Source organism: Epargyreus clarus, unplaced genomic scaffold (genome assembly GCF_041222505.1).
Source record: "Epargyreus clarus isolate Ecla_fem2 unplaced genomic scaffold, WU_Ecla_fem_2.2 ptg000008l, whole genome shotgun sequence".
Classification (NCBI taxonomy): Eukaryota; Metazoa; Arthropoda; class Insecta; order Lepidoptera; family Hesperiidae; genus Epargyreus; species Epargyreus clarus.
This window is the reverse complement of record NW_027332216.1, coordinates 5,182,696-5,210,198: the sequence shown is the minus strand read 5'-3', so window position 1 is coordinate 5,210,198 and position 27,503 is coordinate 5,182,696. Positions and strand designations below refer to the sequence as shown.

The 27,503-nt window shown below is 34.4% G+C and overlaps 2 protein-coding genes across 15 annotated transcripts in view; one reads left to right on the top strand and one right to left on the bottom strand.

The window, feature by feature from the left end:
* LOC140744225 (extracellular serine/threonine protein CG31145) overlaps positions 1–5,161 on the bottom strand; it is a 113,239-nt gene extending 108,078 nt beyond the window's left edge. The window contains exon 1 of the mRNA XM_073075754.1: positions 4,872–5,161. The gene's annotated coding sequence lies outside the window, so the exon portion shown is untranslated. The remainder of the gene's footprint in view (positions 1–4,871) is intronic.
* A 2,614-nt stretch (positions 5,162–7,775) lies between these two features.
* On the top strand, positions 7,776–26,539 carry LOC140744223 (uncharacterized). Of its 14 annotated transcripts, none has more exons than XM_073075740.1 (23): positions 7,776–8,193; positions 8,276–8,503; positions 8,841–8,988; positions 10,471–10,619; positions 11,226–11,312; positions 11,767–11,778; positions 12,103–12,258; positions 12,746–12,949; positions 13,334–13,501; positions 13,810–13,943; positions 14,649–14,746; positions 15,079–15,217; positions 15,821–15,972; positions 18,425–18,592; positions 19,221–19,448; positions 20,011–20,191; positions 21,093–21,260; positions 22,112–22,279; positions 22,820–22,987; positions 23,861–24,018; positions 24,499–24,646; positions 25,487–25,571; positions 25,963–26,539. In XM_073075740.1, exons 1-23 carry the CDS (start codon positions 8,134–8,136, stop codon positions 26,086–26,088), a joined length of 3,333 nt encoding a protein of 1,110 aa, XP_072931841.1. In that variant the 5' UTR covers positions 7,776–8,133; the 3' UTR covers positions 26,089–26,539. The 14 variants fall into 14 exon arrangements, with proteins under 14 accessions (XP_072931841.1, XP_072931848.1, XP_072931840.1 ...); XM_073075747.1 differs by having other exon boundaries at positions 8,832–8,988; positions 10,471–10,571; XM_073075739.1 differs by having other exon boundaries at positions 8,832–8,988; positions 13,813–13,943.
* The last annotated feature ends 964 nt before the right edge of the window (positions 26,540–27,503 follow it).

The following is a 27,503-nucleotide window of genomic DNA, read 5'->3' as shown; positions in this document are numbered from 1 at the left end:
AAATGCACGTGTTTGTTCATGTACGTGTACCTATGTTATAACAATATCACAAAGCGATGTAACGCTTCATAATTATGTGAATAAATTCGTAATTAATATTATTGCATATTATGCCACATACATAGATTAGTACCTAAAGATACTTCGCCGCCTCGAAATTGAATGAAGCCACAAACGGCTTATTTTAGTAAGTTCTTTTTTTGAATCCTTGACAAATAAAAACATTTTTGGAGGAAATTTACGAACAAATAACTAATTTACGTAATAATTACGTAATTTACATAATAAATAAATAATTGTTTCAAATATTTTAGGGACATTTTAGCACGGAGACGTGGCAAAACTTTTTTACGCAACTATTTCAATTCTCAAAACTGGGTACATTTTTTTTTGTTAGGAGTGAGTAATCTTTACTTATCTGTGGCCACATAAATAAATTTTACAAATTTTAGGATGTGTTTCACAAATTGATAAGCAGTTACTATAAACAAATGAATATATGCATACCTATAACAAAGCTGTGCTTCTGAACGCTCTAGATATGAGAATTAACCACGAGAGTGAATATCATTTTCATAAACGTCTTACTATATTTTAAAGGTCGACCCCATTAGGGTTCGACTCCGGCGGCACCACCGCCACACCAAATTCTGCCTCATAACAGTAGTGTTAAAAGCTGCTGTGTTCTGGTTTGAAGTGTGTCGTAAGGATGATATACGTTTTCGAGCAGTGTTAGGTGCTGCCGTGTTCCGTTTTGAAGGGTGTGGTAAGGGAGACATATTTTTCCGAGGCGTTCCAGCTTAGTCCTCAGGGGTAGCGGCGCATGTGTAGCCGACCTCTAGTAGGAATTTTTAATCCTATTTAGGGTTGATTACATATGTCCATGGCCGGTAGTAGCCACTTACCATCATGTGGACTGCATGCTCGTCTGCTACTCCATATTACACGCAGTTACGCGGAAAAAGCTAACATATTATGACTTGTAAAAGAAGTTTCTAAGACAGTTATTATTCTAAGCCATGTTATTTCAAGCTATACTTAAAGTACGAGTATATAATTAGTCCACTATGCAAACACTACTATTATGCATAAAAGGGGGCCACTTAACTTACAAGGTTGACATGTGGGTTTGACTTTTCAGATTTCCTTTTGCTAGTTCAGATACATAAAAGTTACGTGGAGCTTCGTAAAATGTCGAACAATAATTTAATTAATGTAACACTAGCTTATTCACATGACTGTTCACTTACACAGAAGATGGCAGGACCCTTGTTGTTTAACTCGGGGACACCAACCCCACAAGATCTGCCTAGAACGTAACAGTGTTAAATGGTGATGTGTAATGGTTTGAACTATGTGGTAAGGGAGAGACATTTATACAAAGCATTACCACTTAGACCTCGTTAGTAACAACACGTCTTTCACAAACTCTAGATAGGATTTAAAATACTTAGATCCTATCAGAGCTTGCTTGTAACTGCCCATGGGTGGGAGTTATCACTTTGGTACCAGATAGATTAAGCACTTGCTTGCTCTTTTAGGGTTCCGTGCGCAAAGGGTAAAAACGGAACCCTATTACTAAGCCTCCGCTGTTTGTCCGTCTGTTCATCTGGCCGTCTGTCCTTCTGTCACAAGGCTTTATCTCTTAAATCGTAATATGTAGAGACTTGAAATTTATACAATAAGTGTAACGGTGGTTGCTATAACAATTATTACTAAAAATAAGAATAACTTGAAAATAAATGGGGGTTGCCATACAAAACACCGTTATTTTTCACTGGGCAGACAGTTACAATTTTCTCAATGCTTTGACTTCTATAAATGAATCTTCGTTCTAATAATTATGATAAACGGCATCTTTTAGGAAGAGTAGCATTTAAATAAAAAAAAGAAACTTAATACTAAAGTATACCTATTACTTACTACAGATTTACACTTTAATCTTAATACAGCAAACTGAATTTTTCGTAACATATAGCAAGCACCAAGAACTGCTCTTCCGAGAGCATATATTCACATATTCAATCAGAACCTTGGGAGCTGGCCAGATAATATCTATGTAATAGTTTTAAATCACGAGACCGTTAATGTCTTTATCTTATAGCCGGCTCCTGATATAAAACTGGTTTTAACAAAATTTCCGGTATAAAGTATAATAATATTATGGATAATAAAGTGTTTGCTGATAGGTATTATGATTATACTTACTTCGAGATTTTTATCCTGTTATTTTAAAATTTATAAATTATGTAAGCTCCGTAGTACGTTAGTACGATTTTGCCGTCTCAGAAAAAATAATAAATATATTTTGGCGCATAACTCATACTACTAATTTATTAAAGAATCAGTAATATTTACAATGTTGAAAAATAACTAAATGTTTTGTGAAATAAAGTTAGGCTGGAGACCGTTACCTTATTAATGTCGTCGCCTTTTTGGAAAGGGGCATTGCTTCAGTAGTATTTCGTTAGAAAGAAGTAGCAGGGCAAAGTGAAAAAAATACGGAAACTAAGAGTATTTAAAACCCTATCCTGAAAACACGAAAACCGTGTAACATAACAAAGAAATATTCTCAATAATTAGAACAATCAATTGCTATTGAACAATCGTGAAATTGCCAGCAATGCAACTATTTGTAAACATACCCGCGTTATGTTTATAACAGTTCTTCAGGCCTATTGTAACCAGTTTCATACTTCTGATTATGTAATTGTGTATGCTTAAAATGGAACGTGCCGAGCGCCTATAAACCATGCTTAGAAATTTGATCGTATTAAACTTTTTGAAGTCAATTTAAACGAAGACAAAAACGTTATGATGTAAATGATGAAAGTTTATAATTTTGTGGTTAAATTTGAAATTTGTGAATTTGATTATCTAACGGCTTGCTTAAGCCGTAGCAATAGTTTCTGCTATGACCATAATGACCCGACGCGACGAAAACTGCATTAAAATGACTATTACATTGTACCTACTAATTTATGTTCCCTTTGAAACACGACATTAAAAAATTCAACTAAAATTATGAATAAAGTAGGAAACATGCAACGGTAATTTTCTGAAGTGCAATGTCCTTTATCAACTCTTTTTGCATTATGTTTTCATTCTCTTTGCTCATCGTCTAAATGACAATGGAAACTATTAGTGGAAGAAAAAAAGCAAGCAAATTCCAGAATGAACAATTTGTTGTGGTTATCTTGCAATGCGATACTTAATAGAATCAACATAGATTTTTGCGCAATAGTGTCCGAAGTTTATAAATAACTCAGTTTGTTAGCAAAAGTTATTGTTCTATAGTCTACTATCACGTTTTAAAATTGTTAATAAAACGGTTACTAAATTTTTGGAAGTTTTAGGAAATCTTGTTTGGATTGTTTTGGAAAAATTATGATAACAAACTAAATAAAAAATAACTACCTACCTACATACAAGTGGCTTAGATAGATTAAAATAATGGAGATGTAAAAAAAATAAACATTTAAAAAATAAGAGCCAACAGAGTCCGTTCGTAAGAAGTCCCTAGCAATATCCATATAAATTATAAGGTGTTAGAATTCTTTTTAAAATTGACTCAGAATGTAGGCATAACCGCCAATCGTATTTAAAACTATAAACGCTCCTTTATTTTGGTTTGAAAGGGTGATAAGGAACAGACTTACTTGACGCCTTCGTTTGGACCCCTCAGGGTACGAAAGTATCTCTTGCCTACATTAAAGAGTAACGGTAAATTAAATAAATAAAAATGTGCAAAATAAAAGTGCGAATACTGTTTCAGGTTAATATAAGGTCATACATAAAGCAATCATTTATTTAAGTAAATTGTAGAGTTCGGGGACTATAAAAATTAGGTACTTACCAAATATGTGTAGTTATGCATTTACAATCTACGTGCATTATTCGTATATAGTGATAATTCTAAATACCTAATTAAATTAGGATTAGTGTGTCAATTGATAAGACAATAAGTCTCTAAATAATTGTAATAAAACTCTTTGACCCTCAAAGTAAACTTTTCGGACCCAATGATTTAAGATTTCTGTAATTAGATTACTGTAGGTACTAGGACATGAGATGAAAAAGGAACATGTATGTGATTCCAAATTCACTATTTTCACTTTCTTAATAATAATATACGTTGTTGCTTATTTGCGAATAAAAATAAACAATACCGATTTTGACGATGCTATGAGCAACTAATAGTGATACTAAAAAGTAAGCTCTCTTGTTACTCTACGCCAATAGTAGGTATTTCAATGTTGATGTTTATACCAAGTGTCCTATCTATACCGCAAAATCGCGTTGTAAACAAACAATAACTAATATGTAGTTTTGATAATTATGACGCAACTAGGTATATACCTATAAGTGCAAAACTTATATTTCATGTATATTGTAGTGTAAATTATTAAGTTCGCTTTGTGTGTGGTATGTTGTGCTAGTTGCAAATCAAGTATGAGCTATCTATTTGGTAAAAGCTACTAACTATTCGCATATTAAATTTGTGTTTAATGCTTTATGCTCTATTAAATTTTAATTGTAATCAGTTTAATATTCATAATAATTATTCCATTAAAAATCAAAAAGTTCCAGTAGTTTATTAGCGCTTATAACAACATGAACATTCTCAAATTAATCATAATAGTCTCAGTTTATTTTGTAAGATGTTTTCCTCGACGTCAAAGATATTCGAAACATTGTGGTTGAAAACCCACAACAATTTGCTTGTTTTAGAACCTCATTTGGACACCGCACACATTGTTGTAAAAATGTTCTTAGAAGAAATTTGGCAAAATACCAGACATGTCATGGACTTAGTCTAGTTAACATATTCAAATATATTTAGATAGCAAGTAAATAACAAACATACAAACCTGTGGATTTACCGCGCCGGTAAAATGATCTGTTGGCGAAACTCTAAACAAATGACAGCGGCTGATTAAATCGTTTGTTTGTTTTTGCAACGGAATAATAGTTCTTAATTACGGTATCGGTACAGTTTGTAATTTAATAATACACACTTTCGTCAGAACGGCCTAAGAAACATTTATGATTACTTCAAAAAGTTTGTTGGGTTTACGTAAATATTTACGCGATTTGCGACCTCCGGAGCGCGCGGCCCGTGCAGCCTCACGTTTATTACTGAACCACAGCAGTCTACCTACACAGTATAGCCCAAGCGGAGTTCGCATGAAGTTCCGACCTACTAGTTAAACATGAGTGTTTATATGCATAGATTCGTGCATAGAAACATTGCATTATCCTGTAAAATGTGAAATATTATATATCGTCGCGTGACGTACTTCTATTATATGTTTGACAAAATATTAAAAATATTAATAACGGTGACAAAATTAAGTCGTACAGGACGTAGAAGATAGTTATATATTTTATAACAACGCGAACTTTAATTGCGCAACTACGTGTTGCAGGAAAGGTATTTTATTACAGATACCATGCTTAGATATGATTGTACCTATTCCACGGTCTATATACACGTTTCTGTCCAATATTAATGTGACTAATGCAATCACTGGCAGTCGTAAGATTTTTGTTAGAGTTCAGGGACAGGTCAATCATAATACCTACGTGAATGTGGTATGTTAATTCAAACTGTGCGGTATTTTCGAAGTGTGCTATGCATGTAGGTAATTTTGACTATACGTAGAATATAGCATATTCCGTAATGGAATGTTTGTTTAGAAACACTGGAAAATGATCCTCATAGGCAACCTCAACTGAGAATCAATTAATATTTACGAACTTTTGACTTTTTTGACGTTCCTAAATACATTGAGAGTTAGAAGTACCTACTAATTAGTACCACATTACGTACATTTCTGAAAATATTTTCACTCTCATACATTCTCATAATATGACTAAAGAAGCACGTAATTCAACAACCCAAACGTATATACGAATTGTGAAATATAGAAAAAAGTATATATAAGAATGTAAAAATACGTATTTGTTGACTACGATATAATAGCTTAAACAACATAGAACATAACAGTAGGGACATCTACGTAAGTCTTTCGTGCGTATGTACTAGGTATACTCCGCGCCAAACTACTAGTACGCACTACGCTCTGAAGTTGTTGCGAGCAGGTGTAGTCGTACAATTTGCTACGGCGCCGCGATTCATTTCTGTATTCAGAGCGGACTAGCAGTTTTACGCGGATTCCAAGTTGGATTATCCAACGAACACCTCGTCAACTGCATGTATGGATTATGTAGCGCGTTCTGTTTACGCTCCGCTCGTGCGTCGAGCTTGCAAATCTAGCGTCGCGAGAGAACCGCGCGAACCATGAGGCTCTTCGAATGATAGAGGAAATAGGAAAGAACTGAACTGCATGCTCGAAAAGAGTTGTAGTAAAAAGTAAAAGCACTCCGAACCGATACAGATTGCAGAACTATAAGCCAAAAAGTTGCGAGTGTCCTTGTTGCCAAAACTTATAATATACCTATGCTAAATTTTTCTCCAACCATAAACCAAAAATATCGCTTTTACAAACACCTTGAAATGAAGGTGGTAGAACCCTATGTGGTTCGACTCCGGCGGCACCACCGCCACACCTATTTCTACCTAAAAACAGCAGTGTTAGGCGCTGCTGTGTTCCGGTTTGAAGGGTGTGGTAAGGGAGACAGACTTTTCCGAGGCGTTCCAGCTTAGTCCTCAGGGTTAGTGGCGCATCTGTGGCCGACCTCAGGTAGGAATTCTAATCCTATCTGGGGTTGATTACAGATGTCCATGGGCGGCAGTAGCCACTTACCATCAGGTGGACTGCATGCCCGTCTGCAACTATTATATTATAAAAAAATGGATTATACGTAGATGGTTACCGTTCGTTCTTTTTTGTGATAAATTGTACATCAAGCATAGATTAGAGATGAAGTCACAAATCTTCTTGAAATTATTTTGTCTATTTAGACGGTCTATGTTAGACGGGTAGAACTGGTAGAAGACACTTACCATTTTTCTCAGTGCCCAGTTAATGAATAGTAACCCACCTGACCTGTATATGGTCATGGAACCCATTAATGCACTCATGACTCATGTATATCTAAATAATAATACTCTATGATCTAAATTAATCAAACGAAGTTGATTACAGATGTTAAAAAAATACGCTAAATAAGACTAAGACCATAATACGTATTGAATACGACCATAATAGGTATTCTTATTCTACGTTGAGATCACCATATAAAAGCAAGAAAGGAACGAATTTATTTGTTAAATATGGTGAAATATAACAAACTTATTCACCGCCATTTTACTTTTAGTCAAACTCACGAATTAAAACAATATTTAATTGAAATATTTGGCTAATACAGATAAGATAACATATATTATTCCCGCCAAAATAATGTATAGTTCTTTTATATAAAATAAAAGCAAACATAAGATACAAAGTAACCACCAAACAAGATTTAAATAATAATTAATGTTAAATAATAATAACTACATAATAAATGAATTTTTGTTAATTTGAACGCATTATTTACGAACTGTAAGTTGTCATACTTGCTAATATTGCTTGATAAACACGCCATCTATTGGGGTAGTAAAAACTTTTTTAAATATTTTAAGTTTTTAACATTATTTTAAATACAAAAACTAGAATGTACGTGTCTTTTATATTTTTAATTTTATTAATTTATTATCTTCTACAAAGTTCACTGTATAAATAACTTATCCATTTAGGTGTTCTTACAAAATAGTTTTATTCTATCGCTTCACCTAATACTTTTTCATCAATGTTGGTAGTCCTGCTTCTGACAAACTTTCGTTCGTTTCGTTCTTCCATGGCGATATGTGATGAAAATATGCTTAAACTTTGATTCTGTTTAATAAAAAGTAGTAAAAAGTGTTTATCAGTGTATAGAAAATAATTATTTTTATAACTATTTAGATTATCGGTCATTGTGTTGAAAAATACAGGATTACAAGGACAGTTCGAAAAATGTTATTGTGTGATAAGTTTCATAATGGCGGCCCGTCGCGTCCCCCGCGCCTCCATTTCGATGACAGTCAAATTATGACAATGCCGATACGTAGAATTCTAAAATATGTTATGTTTTTGTAAATAATTTTACTAGAGTTATAAGTGTATAGTTTTGTAAGGACTGAAAATGAATCAAGAACACCACAATATCAATACGGGTGGTGGCCAACCGCCTGGCAATTCGGAGGTTCGAGTGATTTTGAGAGAATTATTTGCGAATTGTTTATCGGATATACTTTGTGTTTATACCTGAATGTAATAAATTACAGTCCCAGAATCAAAGAGTGCAAACTACGCAGCAACAACAGCAAGGCTCGAATCTGCCACCTACAACGTCAGCTACTGACTTGAGAGTTAATTCGGCAGCCGTGAACGTCGCTTTGTCGAGCGTTGCCAAGTATTGGGTGTTTACAAATTTATTCCCTGGACCATTACCACAAGTTTCTGTATATAATTTGCCTACAAACGCAAGAATTGAAAATGGCAAACCTGTACAGGTATATATGACAACATATTCTGATATAGTTTTGTTTGCAAATAATCCATTTTCATATTCATCTAACATTTCCATTTTCGTCAAGATCTCATATAAACAAAATTGAATATTTTACAAATTAGTAGTACTACACTAACAAATAGAATTGTTACCATTTTCTTAATTATTTTTTATACATAACCTTGTTCATGGTATCTAACCCTCATTCTATCTCATAACCATCATAACATACCAGTTTCATTCATGCTTTTGTCATTGTCACTATATTGTTATTGTAATAATGGCAACAGGCAAATGAAACTAATCTGATGTTGTGTTAACTATGCAAGCTGTTACAGGACCTCGGTCAGACTCATGGTATTCTTAATGGTGATCCAAATATCATACTTGGACACCATGCAGGGCAACCACAGGTTACCGTTTCTGCGGCAGGTCAGCAGATACCAGTACCACAAATTATTGCAACTCAGTCTGGACAAACACACGGTAAGAAATACTTTATAGTATGTTTAATATGTTTATATGTATCTTTTGTAATATAAGTATGTGTTGGAATTGTGTGTTCATTATCATACATGCTAGTGATGTAAATATTTTTTTTGCTGTATATATTTATGATATTGCAAAAAAAACATCTTTTATTCATTGTTCTGTAAAAAAGACTTGTAAGAAGACAGCAATGGGAAATAAAATGAAAAACAAATTACAAAGATTTTAAACAATTATTTACAAAAATAATTAAAAGTAATATATGATTTTGTTAAACATCTTCACTAGCCAGCTTATATTCAGGGGTTTAACGATAATTAATCAATGGATATTCACATTAATAATTATGTTATTGTTTATTAGCCAAATGTCATAAACAGTGTTGTAGTTCAATTATCCACTGTTCAAATTGAACATTTTGAACTCATAAAACTGTTAAAAACTAAGTTAACTCAAAATACATAAAAAAAGTATACAACACAAAGTTTATACTTATCTACTTGTTACTCATACCATGAGAATAAGATAAAAAAGAAGTGTGAATGATTAATTGTAATCATACATTTGTTTAGCTATTTCTTTTATTTGTATAAATCATTGTGGAGTATTTAACCACTATTAATTTTATTACGTTTTGTTAATGATAGAGTATAGATCCTTTGTTGTCAATTTTTTTTCTCATCTTAACTCATTACAATGCTTTGGTTATGAAGTAATTTATCACAAAAAAAATGTGTGCACTATTGTGTGACTATTGTGCGAACAAAGTTGGTATGTCTAAAATTAGTGTGTTTGACTTAACTGCAAGTATGTGTGTTGAGTAATCTGTAAATTGAAAGGACATGACCATATAAATGTTTTTATCACTTGTATAGTTTAACAATATCGTCGCACTACCAGGAAAAGTAATGTTTAAACTTTTTTTTGTAAATAGCTCATTGTTCTAAACTTAATAGTGATGTCATCTCTTTACATATAATGCTTGACTTAAAGTTTACTGAGTGGTTTGGGCTTGGCACAAATTTGAACAAATTCACTGTATAGTGTTCTTATATTTTGCATTCACCTCATTTTTAGCCTGACCAGAATCATCATTACATTATACAAAGTATATGATCTGTTTTAAAAAAATGTTTCAAATGCTATTTATGTATATTAGTATATCTGTTAACAACATGTTTATTATTTCACATAATACTTTTGTAGTCCCTACTGAACTTTATATTGTGTAACATTATAATATGGAAGTAAAATCTGAAATTAAAATTTTAAATCCAAGAATTACTATGGACATCAGGTATGAAATTCTACTATTACAAAGCTTTACTTAATTAATTCAGTTTGACAATGTTATGAAAATTTAATTTCTTATATCCAATCTTATTAGTTGTATTAGTTATGGCATAAAAGCTTGTTTTGAATAAATCCATTTTTAGTTGAATGATTTATTTAAATTGAATTGTTATATTAATTTTCTAGAAGCGCTTGTGACACATGGTCAACAACAGGAGCTTACAACACAGCAGGCTTCTAGTGGGGCACAGGTGACAGTGAGCGCAAGCCAAGCCACCCACCAGCAGGTACCCAATAATCGGGTCGAGTTTGTACAACACCATAACATTGACATGGTAAATCATGTGGTAACCCACTCTGATACTAGCGGGAATGCTAAGACATGTTGCTGTTATGTAGATGATAGAACTAATATATTAACTTTTAACTATATGTGGTTAGATATGTCCATCTGCATGAACAATTACATAGTCAAACTAAAAATGGCTATTTAGTAGGATTTTTTTACTCTCTTAACAATCTTTCTTTAATTCCTGTAGGTGAGATAAGATTTAAAACTTTCATGTTGCATGCAGAGGTTTTATTAATTAGTAATTTGGTAGATACTTCAGTGCATGTTGTTAAAATCCTTTTTAAATTACGCTATTAATCTTAATGATCCTGAAGAAATTCAGAAACTACTAGATTTAACTATGTCAAATATATGACACTTGATAAATTTTGGACTTCATCTGTATATTCAGTGGGTAAGCAAATTAACAGCAAATGAATTTTGTAATAGATATGAAAATTACGTAAGTGTTTATTATATATAGCATTTTCGTTCTTACACTATAATTTCGTGAAATTCTTATTATATATTTCGTTATAGTATATTTTAGTATTGATACTTTTTAGGAACTTGTGGGGCAACTGTAAAACCAATTGATTTGTGTGTTTAGGGTCATCATTCACAACAACAACAGCAACAACACTTACTTCAACAACAGCTTTTGGCAGCTACCCGGGCAGACCATGCCAATCAACAGGTTTGTTAAATAGACATTTATTACTTGATGTTAATACAAATAATTATGTATAGAAATGCGATAATTATGTATGTAGATATCTTAACCTATCTTTACTATCAGTATACAATCTGTGTCTGTAAAGACAGTTATAAAATAAATAAAGTGAAAATGTTAAGCTTCTGTCAACTGTATTGTTTAATAAATAATGAAGGTTTAAAAAAACAACAACCATTTGTGAAAAAAAGTTGTCAAACAATTAATTTACCAATTATAATTGAAACAAATGCTTGGATATAATCTTGTGTCATGTTTATGTCTTATTTTACGAAAAATCAGGTTGTTGCCCTTTTTTTTTTATTTATTATATGTGTACGTCATATGTATTGGAAAACTGTTTTATAACCGAAATTAAGTATCGAAAGTTTGAAATTGTAATATAAAAATGTCTTTGCCTTTACGCTGCTTAATACAGCAGGTTAGTGAGGTGAGTTTGAGACCAATATTAGATAATTGGGAAAAAGTTTAATGTAGAACTTATAATTTATTGTGTTGTTAGGTTATGTGTAGATTAAAATGCATTGCAAGTTTGCTTTTGAATTTTGACAATATTTTCCTTATATGTCTTATTAAGTAATTTTTGTTGCATTTTTTTCTTTAATTTTACCTATTAAATACATGACAATTATTTGCAAAAATGCTTTATTTTTTATAGAAGTGTCCCTCAAACAACTTTACACAAATTGAAGTACCATGTGCTTAACAAGTTCTATCTAAATAACATCCTGTACATATGTTACTTTATCTATAGATCCAATTGACTGTAAGTGAAGATGGAATTGTAACGGTGGTGGAACCCGGCGCGGGCAAGCTTGTGGATAAGGAGGATCTTCATGAGACCATCAAGATGCCGACAGACCATACTTTGACTGTCCATCAGTTGCAACAGATTGTTGGGCATCATCAGGTATATGAAAAATTAAAATCGTGATAACTTAAAATATTACTATTAAATTTTCAACACAGAGCAGTTTTTGATGGTAATTATAGCAACTTAAACAATAATATTTATTTCACTGTTTGTAAGCCAATATTGTTGACCTTAGATGGTTTTTTTTGTTGTTTTTAACACTCAATTTTGTTATTTGCCTACAGTCCTTTGATCATCCTACTTTCTTATTAGAAGTCAGTTTCAGATGACCTTGTGTAACTATGACACCTTTAAAATTAATGGCAATGATAACACACATTTGAATGTTGGTTGAACACAGAACCTCATTTTTTGAAGTCTGTTTAAAAAATGTCCTTTGAAAAGTGTATTCCAATTGAAAGTTGTTTTAAATGGGACAACATACATAGCAGTCGAATACAGAACATCCTTTTTTTAAAGTTGGTTAAAAAAATTGCCCAGATGTCCATTGAAAAGTGTATTCTAATTAGAAATTGTTTCGCAGGTGATAGACAGCGTAGTAAGAATAGAGCAGGCGACGGGCGAGCCCGCCAACATCCTGGTGACGCAGAACCCCGACGGAACCACCTCGATAGAGACGAGCGCAGCGGACCCGCTCTCTATCGTCAAAGACGAAAAGGCCGTAGCTAAGATCGAAGCCGCCCAGTTTGCGATACCCGCAGAGATCAAGGAGATCAAAGATCTTAAGGTATTAAACTGACCGTTTTTATTTCGATTATCACTACATGTTTGTTTTTGTGTAGATTCAGTTGGGATTCTATGTAATGGGAAGATTGACAATAGCTATCGTCGGGAATTTCACTGATTATAGTGTAATATACTTTTGATACGTCCGTTTTTTACTTCATATCAATATAAATGAATTTTAGATATAGTGATCATCAGATCAGATCAAAATCGATAGTTGGTCGAAAATTTTGACCTATTCACATTTTTTAACATAACTTGACTCAATTTTAGATCTTGCTTTAATCAGTAATTATTTTACAAACCATCAAAGTTTACAGAGCCTTAATTATTCTATGAAAAATATGTTGATTGTATAATTAATTTAAAACCATATTTGTTATAGAGTGTTGGAGCCATGGGCATGGAAGGCGCGGTAGTTAAGATATCAGCGGGCGCAAGTGAACACGATCTACATGCGATGTACAAAGTGAATGTGGAGGATCTTTCGCAGCTGCTTGCCTATCACGAAGTGTTCGGCAAACTTAACGCGGAGGGTCAACAACAAGCTAAGGTATTAAGTACATGTCTGATTTATACACGCCGAAATATCTAATCTCTAATATCGCGTTATGCATAGACCCTGTCAGATTTATGGGTAAAAAAGCCTTATTAAGTTCAATGTGTATTGAGTATTGGTCATTATTATTCTTACTACTCCTAAACTTAAGTTTTGTGTTTATTAACATTCTAGAGGACAGAATATTATAGATTTGGTGCATGTTTGCCTCATGTATATTGGATAAATGCCTGTATTCAATCAAAATACAAATAATCTTGTTACATTTTATATAATGTGACTACAATGTTAAAATTCCACAGCAGGTCATTAGCGAGGTGGAAGCGGAGGCTGGTACCAGCGCGGCGATGTCAGAAGCGGACTCGTCGCCCGGTCATCACGCGTGTGATATATGCGGGAAAATATTTCAATTTCGTTATCAACTTATTGTACATAGGTGAGACAATGTTATTTATTTCGTTTTTGCCCGAACATCCATAAACGCAACAGAACGTATGCTAGTAAAGTTTAAATTAAAGTTTGGAAAATCCAAAAGTGCACGACTCATAATGCTCATTTAATTATGAAATATAAAAAAAAAAAAACTTAAGTCGTTCAAAATTAATTGCCGCAAAAACAGCTGTAGTAGGAAGAAGGTACTGCACAAGCGCCCCTGGTGGAATAAATGTACATAATATCTATAGATATACAGTCTTGTAGTTTTCGTTTTTTATTAATTGCAATTAAACGACACTGAATTAATTAATCATTCGCATTCAGTGACCTACAATCGTCCATTAGAATTTTTTAAAAAAAAAATTTAACTCAAATGATGGATTTTTTCACAAGTTACAGTGTTTTCAGGTTTCACACATGACGGACAGGAATTTTTTTTGAGCTATTTTGGTGTTTTTTTCCAATTCTATTGCAGTAAATCGATTTTTAAAAAGTATGGAATTAATCTCCATTAAATTATCTCGACAATAGTATGCAAAATATCTTGATTCCGTGAACTATCAAGGATATAGTAATAAAAATAGCCGCCAAAATGAAGCGAAAAAAATTTTTCGATCGTAAAGCACTCTTTGATGCTTCGCATCATGAGTCGTGCAAAATGAGTATTTTTTCTTTTAAAGTAAATAGAATGTTTATTGTTTCACAGGCGATATCACGGAGAAAGCAAACCATATATGTGTCAAGTTTGTGGCTCAGCATTTGCCAATCCTGCAGAGTTATCAAAACATGGGAAATGTCATTTAGGTGAGTTTTTTTAAGATCGATAAGATATTAAGTATACAGACGACCTGATAGTAAATGGTCACTGTAGCCCATGACAATCTGTAATCAACTTCAATTAGAAGAGCGGTTTCTATCTTTACTTAATACCATATATTCCTGAGGACTAAGTTTTAGTCAACTCAAATATAATTAGCAAGTGTTCACACCCTTTCACCGAAACGCAACTGCTTAATGGTAGAAATAGGTGTGTCGGTGGTAACAGTTTAAGTGTACTACCTCTACCACTTTTTGATTTCAATTATATAAATAACAATATTCAATTGTTTAAAATTAATTTGTTTATTTCATGACAGCGGGTGATCCGGCCGAAAGACAAACGAAGAGGTTAACACAAGACAAGCCGTATGCGTGCACAACGTGTCATAAAACATTCTCGCGGAAAGAACACCTCGACAACCACGTACGGAGTCATACGGGCGAAACACCATACAGGTAATTTTCATATGTCTGACATAAAAACTGCATGCAGTTTGAATGTTTTAGTTGCAAAATGTGAAAGAACCTTGTGTAGCTTTTTACGAAATTGTCTCAATTTTTTAACGTCCAGGTGTATCATTTTGTAATTGGCCAGCAATTAGCCATATATATTTCTAATAAGTCTAATGATGTAGTTTAAGAAGATTAAAGCCTAGTTATCACGTTTGCTTTAAGCAGTATCAGGTTGTATTCGTTTTTGAATCCATACCATACTTATAATCGGAAGGGAACAAAATTTGCCTCTTCGCCTTCATCTTAAAAATATATATGTAATAATCAACATATCCGAAATATTGACCGGCGAAACCAAAGAACGAAAATTTACAATATCTGGTACACAAATTGATTATTAGTACAGTCCGCGCCAAACTGCTAGTCCGCTCTGAAGTTGTTGCGAGCAAGTGTAAACATACAATTTGCTATGGCGACGCGATTCATTTCTATATTCAGAGCGGACTAGCAGTTTTACGCGGACTACAACTGACGTTAGTTTCATCATTGAACATCAACTGTAACTCATCACCACACTAAGCTTGACGCAACGTATTCTATATCCAGATGCCAGTACTGTGCGAAGACGTTCACGCGCAAGGAGCACATGGTGAACCACGTGCGCAAGCACACTGGCGAGACGCCGCACCGCTGCGACATCTGCAAGAAGAGCTTCACGCGCAAGGAGCACTTCATGAACCACGTCATGTGGCATACCGGTATGTCGCACTCGCATCGTATACCGCCTATGCTTTCGTTATGACGTGTTAGGTCACATTTATATCTATGGACATTAATTTTAACCAGTCAGACACGGCTTGGCAGACAACATCAAATTTTTCTATACAGTATTTTGACAAGCACAGCCAGTGTTGTGTTACAGTTAATATTGTACTTAATGCTTTGTTCGCCGCAGCACGCGCCTGACATGCTTTGTCCATAAACGTAAATGAACATTAATAGTTGAGGGCCTCAGTAGACATTCTGCTTTTAGCACCGGCGTTTGACGATTGGGCTGCTTTCTGGAAGCTAGATGTAGCCATCAAATGCTACTGTCCGCTCACATTTCAGCACTGGACGTTGTTACTTTTAGGTCCTTGGCGCAGTAATTGTATACAAAAAAGCGACGCAGTTATGTTAAAGCAGTCGTTACAGGACACGTGTTCGTTAACATGAAGCTGCATCAGTGCAGTGGCGAAAACGCGAATTGCCGATGCTAAGAGTACCATGTCTGTTTGGGCCATAAGCAAGTAATGTGATGTGGTGGGACACGACGAGCCATACGAACGTGCGACATAGAGCACCTAGGAAATCTCTTTCTTATGCATCACGTCACGTTCATCACTTACGGGGTGTTTTACGTTACGATGTTCTAAGGGAGTGACGTGACAAGACACGCGAATCGACAAAAGTATACGACGTATTTCATTGTGGGCTGGTTGTAGGCTATATACATCATAAATAATAAATGCCGTTGTTATGTTCCGGTTCGTCGGATTCGTAATATCGCGTCATGTTTGTTGCTTAAGGCCCCCTTTTACACTATGCGGATATAGCCTTTAGTTACTATTCTAATAATATTATTTTTACATTTACATTAAGTGCTATAAATAACTTCTAGTTACTGCATATTCCAGATTCAAGATAAGCCTGCTTTTCATAAAATTTACATAATTTTGTATAGTGTTGGTAGCATATTGATGGTAATTTAAAAGTTTAAATATTTTATGAATGGAGATTTTGCATGTTTATTAATTTTTATACAGAGAACACAATAATGTGTTATTAACTTATATAAATAACTATTGTTTTTGACTATTTTAACATGATGATTGCATTCAAAAAATTGTGTCAAGGTCAACAGAACTGACGTAATATAACACCATAATACTTCACATATATGAATGTCATGAGCATCACATGCGTGAGTTTATGGCTTTACTTATTAATTCTTAATGGATCAAATACAGAATATTATTATGAGATAATGAATAATGGGGTTGATATTATTTATAAACGTCAAAGTTTATTTCAGGAATATTTTAATGTTGTAGGAGTTGATGAATTGAACTTTTTTTTGTAACATTCATCTGTTTTAACTAAAGTAACTCGCGTCATGTCATCTACATTATTAAACTATTACTTTAGTAATGCAGTTTGATAATAGAAATTTTGGATTGTATTTTTGACCCAGCAACTTATACATTTTTACAAATAACGCTATACCATTGATCAATGGTAAAGGCAAATCCTATTTAACTTATGATTTATTTTTATTATTATTTTCATTGTATGTTACTGTTAATACAATTTCACTTAGCATGGTTTGACATAGTCATTCACCAACCCTGTGCATCTCACCTGTAGAACTCCTGTAGTAGATTCCTGTGAACTTAGTTGTCCATGCACTTCAGCTATTGTTTTTTGTCACTCTGTCGGTCATTTTACCTGCACCTGGTCCTGTAAGAGTGTAAATGTCTAAAACAGAACAAAAGTAGTTTAAACTTAGTAATTATTTAATAGATATCATTAGTGTTTTTTCATGACCCAGGTAAAAAAGGTCATTCGTTACTTTTTGGATGAATAAATGTGAGCAAATTGATAATTTGTACAAACTTTCTTTATCCAAATAATAAATAGTGACTTTATCTACCATTTGTTTAATATATGTAGTTTCATCTTAATATATGTAGTTTGTTTCTAATTTAACATGTTTTTATCAATAGGTCTCACACTATTGCTTTTTTAAACAAATATGAATGCTATTAATAATTTAGGTTTTCATATTATTTTGTACCTAATTTTGGTAGTAAGGTTTACCTGTTCTTTAGATTTACTATAAATTAAGTCTTATTGTGAAAATGTTAGTGTTCAGTTTGTATGAAATATCCAAGCCTGCACCAAAACAAACAAATTATGCGAGTGGTGCAGAAAAAAAGACAATAATTGAATGATTCAACTATTAGCCTAACATCCGAAAATATGTGTATAAAGAGCAATTCTGTGTGACTCTAAAGTCTCACTTTGTAACTCAAGTTTCGTAACTTACCTAATTAATCTTTCAAAAACGTGTTGGGAGACTAAATAACCAGTGATCTGCCAAACATTGTCTCGAGTGACATAGTTGCATCATTTAATGTTAACATTTTATTTTCTGCCCCACACAAATAGGTGAAACGCCGCACCATTGTCAAATATGCGGCAAGAAGTATACTAGGAGGGAGCATTTAGTGAGCCATATGAGGTCACATACAAACGATTCCCCGTTCCGCTGCGAACTGTGTGGCAAGTCCTTCACGAGAAAGGAACACTTCTCCAATCACATATTGTGGCATACGGGTTAGTATAGCTTTCATTTTGTACACCACAAGAACTTGGCGCAATGTACGATGTGCATTTGAATGCTCATATTTTATTAAATGCTGCGTTTGCTGTCAAGACTATCTGAACATATTGTGTGTCCACTCAAATAAGCAGTACTATTGATATATTTGTTTTTTTCTCCGATTGTGCACTCCAAATGAGAAGTGCTTTTGGTGTCAGGCTTGGATTTTCATTGGTGTTGTGTTTGTGTCTAGGTTTATTTTATACTATGCATGTATTAATATTATGATAATATTATTTTATTTACTTTTGTAATTGTATTATTGTGCTGCCTTTCAGTTATTTTTCTTGAATGTTTTTTGCTATTCTATGTATACAGTATGCAAGGAAAAACAAAAATTGTTGAATGATACGAAAGAAAATAGGAACATAAGAAAATTTACGAAAGCATTGAAGTTTTAAATTTCTGTGTGTAAACTGTCCTTTCTTATCAAGTATATCACCTTAAATCGACTAAATAATGCAAAGATTGACGTTATTTTTTACGTCACAAATTTTGAAATGTTAATTATAACACTGCACTATGTAACTTACAAACAAAAGTTAACAAGTCGTTTCTTACGTACGCGATTGTTTATTCCAGGCGAAACGCCGCACAGATGCGACTTCTGTTCTAAGACGTTCACGCGCAAGGAACACCTGTTGAATCACGTGCGGCAACACACTGGCGAATCGCCGCACCGCTGCAACTTCTGTTCCAAGTCTTTCACGCGTCGGGAACATCTCGTCAACCACGTACGCCAGCACACGGGCGAAACGCCCTTCCAGTGTGGCTACTGTCCGAAGGCGTTCACCAGAAAAGATCATCTCGGTGAGATTATGTTTACCGTTTTATTTTATTCTTTGTTATAGAAGTAGCAAACTAGCATGTCAGTCCATGAAGGTAAATGACAAATATTGCCCATGGATCTAATTAACCTCAGATAGGACTAGAATCCTAACTAAGATCAGCCACATTAATATACCTAGCCATGAAGACGTTGGAACAATTGCTGTACCAAATCATTACATGCTGCGAACACCTCATAAACCACTTTCAATAGGAATAGGAATTACCATTTTGATTACAATATTTTTCGCCCTTCTCAGGTCTGCTTATTTTCTCTTTAACTTTTGAAAGAAGATAATTATTGTGTAACATAAAATATAGCAAATAAAATCTTTAAGTTATCAGCTGGTAGAGATAACAGAAGAAGCACCTAATCCGCATTATTTATTCCTTTTACAACCTATTGATTTATTGTTTAAAATTTACACTGCACAGGATAAGTGTAAAGAAAACCGAAATCGCTATAAACATAAAACAGACATAGAATCAGACGGCAAGCACTATTATCGACTCAATCAAAGTCGGTTGTATATTGAATTTGCAGTAAACCACGTCCGCCAGCACACGGGCGAGTCTCCGCACAAGTGTTCGTTCTGCACGAAGTCGTTCACGCGCAAGGAGCACCTCACGAACCACGTGCGGCAACACACGGGCGAGTCGCCGCACAGGTGTACATACTGTGCGAAGTCGTTCACCAGGAAAGAACATCTTACGAACCATATCAGGTGAGATATACGAGGATTAATGGTTATAGGTAATGATGGTAAGTTTGCTTTCAGCATGTGGATGCTAACAATTATTGTTGGACGAGATTCTACCTCAATGAATTTTCAGATAGCATATGGATATACATCTTACAGCCTATAGGTAAATATGGGTCACCAGTATTGCCTATTGAAAAAGTGTTGTTTTGTGTATCTGAAAGTATATTAGTATATATGAAGGTGGTATGTACAATTAGTTCTAGTTATATTTTAACATATCGAATATAGTAGGTTCTACAATTTTACTACAGTATAGTCAGGTAAGTTTGTAAGGTTTTTTATGAATTATTCCTCTGAGTCATTTATACTAATTCTAATTTTAATAGTAGTTTTGTGTATTGTATTTTAAAATATTGCATAGAGCAAATAGTGCATGTAGTGTAATTTATAATACATGTATGGAACTTTTATTTCATTTATTAAAACATATTATATCTTCAAACTGATTGTATTTGCCTTATTTATAATATTGAATATTCAATGTTGCAATAACTTGACAATGCTGTGCTACAATCGACCGCGATAAACTAAGTTTCAAAAATCGTAGATTGTTCACATATCCGAGGCATGTCTTTCTTTCGGTTCGCATGTGAATAGCATGTTCCTTGCGTACAACGTAATCAAGGTAAGGTAAAACAAATTTCTAAATTAAATAAAAAAAATAAAGAGGGCCGTCCCCCATAAAGAAATAAACAGAAATGAGCGTTTGTGTGAAGTTTCACCGTACTATCTGTAGCACAGCATTGTGCATTCCGATTTGGACTTTAAAATTACAAAATAACATTATTGCAACATGCGAGATTGTCGTGTATACATGTAATCAACGGATCCAATCGGAATGTACTGTAATGTTGTTGCGCAGACGGCACACGGGCGAAACTCCGCACAAGTGTACGTTCTGCCCGCGCGCGTTCTCGCGCAAGGGGCACCTCAACAACCACGTGCGGCAACACACCGGCGACACGCCGCACTCGTGCACCTACTGCAACAAGAGTTTCACGCGCAAGGAACATCTCGTCAACCATACGCGGTACGTTCGATGAACAATGAAGGCCCGGCCAAACAGGACGCGTATTTTAGCGCAGCGTACGGCGTAATTTACGCCGCGTTCTAGCCTCGCGCTTAGTAGAGAGCGGACACACAGCGCGTATGCGTGCGGCGTTCTAGCGCGGCGCTCGGCGTTCTTGTCGCCGGGCGTTGTAATTTTCTAGGGTTCCGTACCCAAAGGGTAAAAACGGAACCCTATTACTAAGACTTCGCTGCCTGTCCGTCTGTCACAGGGCTATATCTCTGGAACCGTAATAGATAGACACATTAAATTATTACAGAGGATGCATAACGGTGGCAGCTATAACAACAAATACTAAAAATAAAATATTTAATATTAAAGTGGGTTTCCATACAACAAACCAGATTTTTTCGGCATTTTTCGATCTAACTGTTAAACCGTGCTAGGAAGACTGTTGAGATTTTTACAATCCGTTTACTACTATAACTGGTATTATAATAAATACAAGTAAGAACCATAAAACATATCTTAATATACTTATTTAATTTTATTATACGTTGTTTACGTATCATTCATCATCACCCCAACGCCATCTATACTTTTGTACCATAAATAGTTATGTCACACAAAAATAGAAGGCGTTGGGGCAAGTAATACTTAGGTATTATCGAAAATTTACGTATCATTAATCATCACCCCAACGCCATCTATTGTTGTATCATATAACTAAGTATTGTTGAAAATAATAAAATGAATACAAACTCTTTGTATAACATATTATGTATTTTTTGTCTTGTTGATTAATTGGTTGAGGCTTAGATAAAACCAAACTATCGTAAATATTTTAATAATTCAAATTGATTTCGCTACAGGCAACACACGGGCGAGACTCCGTTCAAGTGTACGTTCTGCACGAAGTCGTTCTCGCGCAAGGAGCACCTCACGAACCACGTACACTTGCACACGGGGGAAACCCCGCACAAGTGTCCGTTCTGTACGAAAACTTTCTCCAGGAAGGAACATCTCACCAATCATGTCAGGTCAGCTATTTGTATAGTTATGGTTCAAATATATTAAATTGATATGGGTAAGTAAGTATCGAAATTTATGTCTATACTATTTTAAAGCTGTTGTTTGTTATATTATCTGTGCTGATGCGACTTTCAACTGGAACTAAACGATGTTGCTGTATACATGATTTTCAATTGGCGTGGCCAAGTATTTTGTAGTAAAAAATCCTCAGAGGATTTTATTAAAAACAAGATTTAATGTAACAAATTTATTTTAGAATATGTGAAGCTCGCCCTGTTTTAATGAGCCATCCGATAATGTCGCTATAATAGATGCATTTTGGAAAGTAATTATGACAAACAAAAGAAAAGCGCTAAATTTTAAGAACCGCCTCAAATTACTGATTACCTAATGGTTTATAGAATTGTCAAAATTATCAACTTTAGGGTGTTATTTAATTTAGGATTGATTACAGATGTCCATCGGGGGCATGGCCTCTTACCATGAGGACTCATAAATAATAAAATGAAAATTGGGCCTCAATAATGTAGTTAGCTATTCTTTTACAGGATACATACCGGGGAATCTCCTCATCGGTGTGAGTTTTGCCACAAGACGTTTACGCGCAAGGAACATCTATTAAATCACATGAAACAGCATACAGGTGACACGCCACACGCGTGTAAGGTGTGCTTGAAACCGTTTACGAGAAAAGAACACCTTAGTACACATATGAGGTAAGTTGTTTAGTACTGATGTGAAGCAAAGGTAACCTTTAAATTCTTAGGGTGGCTGTGGGGTTGGTACATACGGCGGCTTTCTGCAGCAATTCAGTATTGCGTTTTATAAACACGCGCCTGCATCGATACTAACGCGCGACCGATTTGAATGATATGGGGTAGAGCTTGGGAAGATGCGACTGCATCGCTGTACGAAGTCGCTGCGTGTAACCGTTCTACCAACCATTTATTATAAAGTGTTGTTATTTATCATCCAATCACTAATTCCGTAATAGGTGTTTTATATAACACGAGCTTTTGCCCGCGGCTTCGCTCGCGTTACGAAGTAATATTTTCATCCCCTGTTTTATCCCCTTGGGGGTAGAATTGATCAAAATCCTTTCTTAGCGGATGCCTACGTCATAACATCTACCTGCATGCCAAATTTCAGCCCGATCCGTCCAGTGGTTTGGGTTGTGCGTTGATAGATCACTATGTCAGTCAGTCACCTTTGAGTTATGTATATTTAGATATATATATATATATATATATATTTATTTATTTATTTGAGAATATGTTATACTAGCTAATCTGCGCAATTTGTCTGCGTTGCCATCATATGACACTAATGGTGTTATGGGTAGTGACTACAATTAAACATTTTGTTACGAATTTATTTGACTTTGCATTTTTTTCCTATATCTCCGATTCCATTAACTTATTAATTCCCGTTAAAATATAATCAAAAGCTTTAAATTCTTTTTCCAAATCAGTCCTGTAGTTTTGGCGTTATACTTGTTTAAACAGACAAACAACAGCTTTAAATTAGTAAGAAAGTAGACTTTGATTAATATAAATGTTTATTACAAGTATATTACGTGTCGCTTACAGATCACACAGTTGTGGCGAACGACCTTTCAGTTGTGGGGAGTGTGGCAAATCTTTTCCATTGAAAGGCAACTTACTCTTCCATGAAAGATCACACAATAAGTCAAGTAGTTCTAGACCGTTCCGATGTGATGTCTGTTCGAAAGATTTTATGTGTAAAGGTGAGTATGTATATAGAAAGGTCGCACATTATGCGAACGTTTTCTATTCTTTAGGTACATATATGCTTCCATCTTATTTGTATCCCTATTATAATAAGGGTTGTGACCATTACTATGTAAATTCAATACTGTGCTTTTAGCAGCAATGTTTTGATGCTGTCCACATAGATATTTAATGATCATATTCTAGCAATACTTGTAGGGTTTTCATAAGATTTTTTTTAATCGTCCAAAAGGCGAAACACCCTAGACCTTGATTTTTTCTTTTAATTAGCAAAGATATTTTGCAATATTTGAAATAAAGCATACGCACGATAAATTTACTTTACATGATAATAATTTATTACCATAACATTTTTATTTCTTTAATTTACATGTTTAAACAAATTTATTGATGTTATAACAAGTTAACATATTGAGATAATCTATTATCTCGATTTTATAACAAGTTAACATTATTTATTTATGTATTATTTTCAGGTCACCTAGTGTCACACCGACGGACGCATACGGAGGCGACGGACAGCGGAGCGAGCACCGAGCCGGCGGCCGAGAGCGAAGACTGTGGGGACTGCAATAAGTGCGAGAAAGAAGCACCCGAGCGGCCCGAACGGAAACACGACACTAGGTACCAAACATACTTTATCTTACTTAGAACTTAACAAGACAACACGTTAATATGTTCTTCTTGTTAATGAAAACATCTAATCGCACTTTAACTACAGTGACCGTCTGCGAAGCTTTGTCATAAATTATCGTCAGATTTTAATCGGTAATAATTAAGAGACTAATAATTTGTTGAGAACGCTTCAACTCACAACATAGATAATTCAGAATAGAACACTAACGACTTTTTGAGGCTCCAAGACTATTTTGGCGTAAATGCATTTCTCACTTTTTCATAGTAAGGCTGGTTGTCCACTGCACCATCACCAAGCCGATACCGAGAACGAGATTATTTCAGGCCGATTTTAATTATGTCGTGACGGCGATAATTTGTCCACCGCGATCGATATCGGCGGTTTATTTTGTTCGATCGATATCGGCGTGTGAAGGCAGTGTATGGACAAGTTTCAACGTGTTTTATATTGCCGGCACATCGGTCCGACAAAAACTCGGTGCCGATCTAGCGGTCACGCCGATCTACTCGAAATATTGGCAGCCGGAATGACGGTGCTCGGGTGACTGGCGTGCAGTGGACAAGCTGCTATAGTAAATGTATGTACGCTACTTCGGCGCCGTCATTACTTATCGTTATCGGCTCGGTCACGGTTGCGGTGGACAAACAGCGTAATGATAGTGTTGAGCCGGATACTTCCGGGGTTCAACACTATCATATATTATCTTTATAAAAGATACTTCTTTTATTTATAATGTTAAATTGAAATAATAATTAAATTCAGATACCAATAACAAAGATAATTATTATTTTTCATTTTAGAAAATATAACGTTATTTTACTTTACAGGGCGACATCCGAAAGTAGACCTCCAGAAAGCAATGTAGCACAAACTCAACAAACGAACACAGCTGTGATGCAAATAACAAGTCAAGTAAGTAATTGTTAAATCAACACTAATTTACGCAATTAAGTTTCCATCCATGTAATGCAAGCAATGATGCAAAAGTTTTATTAAATGATGCTATGCGAGTGTCATTTTTTATCGTTGTATTAAATATAGTCCGTGCCAAACTGCTAGTCCGCTCTGAAATTGTTGCGAGCACGTGTAGTCATACAATTTGCTATGGCGACGCGATTCGTTTCTACATTCAGAGCGGACTAGCAGTTTTACGCGGACTATACTTGTGTAAACTTAGCATAACGTAAAACGATGAATCCTTTAAACATAGACCTGGATCTAATAACCAACCATTAGGAAATTATAAATTTTGTCTATATGAATCTTAGAATGAGTATAGAAAACGTTTATTTGTTTATTACAGCAAGTCCGAACGGGAACAACGAGTAACGCTGCAAGTGAGGCCACCGCCACGTTCACACACACGGCGACCTCGCAACACCACGCCAGCACCGCGATAGCGCACCATCCGGTCACGGTCAACTACTAGCACTTGCTCAAACTGGATACACAGAAGACAGTTCCTCTCATGACCTTCAACTGTTTATTGACAGTTGACAGATTGAGAGGGCTACCACGAAGACTTCCATTGGCACGGACCTCAGTACCAGGTATTTTGTACCTGGTATGTCTTTTTTTGTTGAGAAATCTTGTTTTTGCCCTGATTATTATTATGCCATACAGGCGCAGTCAACTATCTATTGTAAATCACATTTAAATGTAAATATATATTTTCGCACATTGTGATGAATACTTATGATACTACAAAAATCTTATGTGAGAGTGAATTTCACCAAATCTGCCTTATAATCACATTTGGTTTCAATTTACATAGTTTATCTTGTCTATATTTGATTTTCTGTGGAAACATATGTATACTTGTATTATTTGTCATCAGATTACAATCTTAAGTAAATCTGTAAGAGAACTGTACATTGCAACTAATAGTAGAAGATCCGAAGCTAAATCGAACTGGACCGAGCTGATAATAGAATGAAACTCATTTTATAACGAAATTAGTACATTGGGTAATACATTAAAAATGGGTTTGCTAAAAAAATCCTGGACAGGATAATTTTAATTATTTTTTGAAAAATTAATTTTCATTTTGCAGACAACCCTATATCAACGTGTTCACAATAAAACAGCGCTTCTACTGATATAAAATTTTATCTATTATCATCATGAGTGAAAGTAGTTGCCAGCGAAATACCTGTTTATACCTGACAACCCAGTAGTTCGTCCACGTAAATAATAGGCAACCCAAAGCCTGCACATTCTGTATGTTTTTAACATTCACTCAGAATAGAATTTTCTTATTATCTTGATGTTGCAAAATTTAATTTTCAATTAAATTTTAATTTTTCAAAAAATAATTAAAATTATCCTGTCCAGGATTTTTTTAGCAAACCCATTTTTAATGTATTACCCAATGTACTAATTTCATTATAAAATGAGTTTCATTCTATTATCAGCTCGGTCCAGTTCGATTTAGCTTCGGATCTTAGACCATAATAAGTATTACAAGAAAGTGAGATTTTGAATTCTATAAAATTTGCCTTAAATCTGTTTGCCTTAAATATCTACAAACTTCGTTATGGATGTATAGACTACAAACTAACAGTTTTGACTCTAGTTTTAAACCTACCATATGCATGTTGAAATATGATATTACCTTTGTTAATTTAGGTCGAAAGTACATATAACATTATGATAAATGTTTTTGTTCAATAATAGTATAGTATTTTCTGTGAAACATAAAGTCCTCAAGTGTTGATTGAAACTAACGCAATAAGACTTAGATGCTGCCATAGTCGTAATTTTATATTGATAGGTGAAAGGTTTATTAAATTCTCGTAAAATATGAATTATGTCCTAATATTAGTTCATATCAAATATCGTGTT

What these genes read in the sequence shown, in the direction of transcription:
- LOC140744223 (XM_073075738.1), top strand. Translation starts at nt 8,134, where the DNA reads ATGAATCAAGAACACCACAATATCAATACGGGTGGTGGCCAACCGCCT. An exon ending in TATCAACTTATTGTACATAG is followed by an intron (nt 13,944 to 14,648) that starts GTGAGACAATGT and finishes ATTGTTTCACAG; the next exon opens with GCGATATCACGGAGAAAGCA. An exon ending in CATCTCGTCAACCATACGCG is followed by an intron (nt 21,261 to 22,111) that starts GTACGTTCGATG and finishes ATTTCGCTACAG; the next exon opens with GCAACACACGGGCGAGACTC.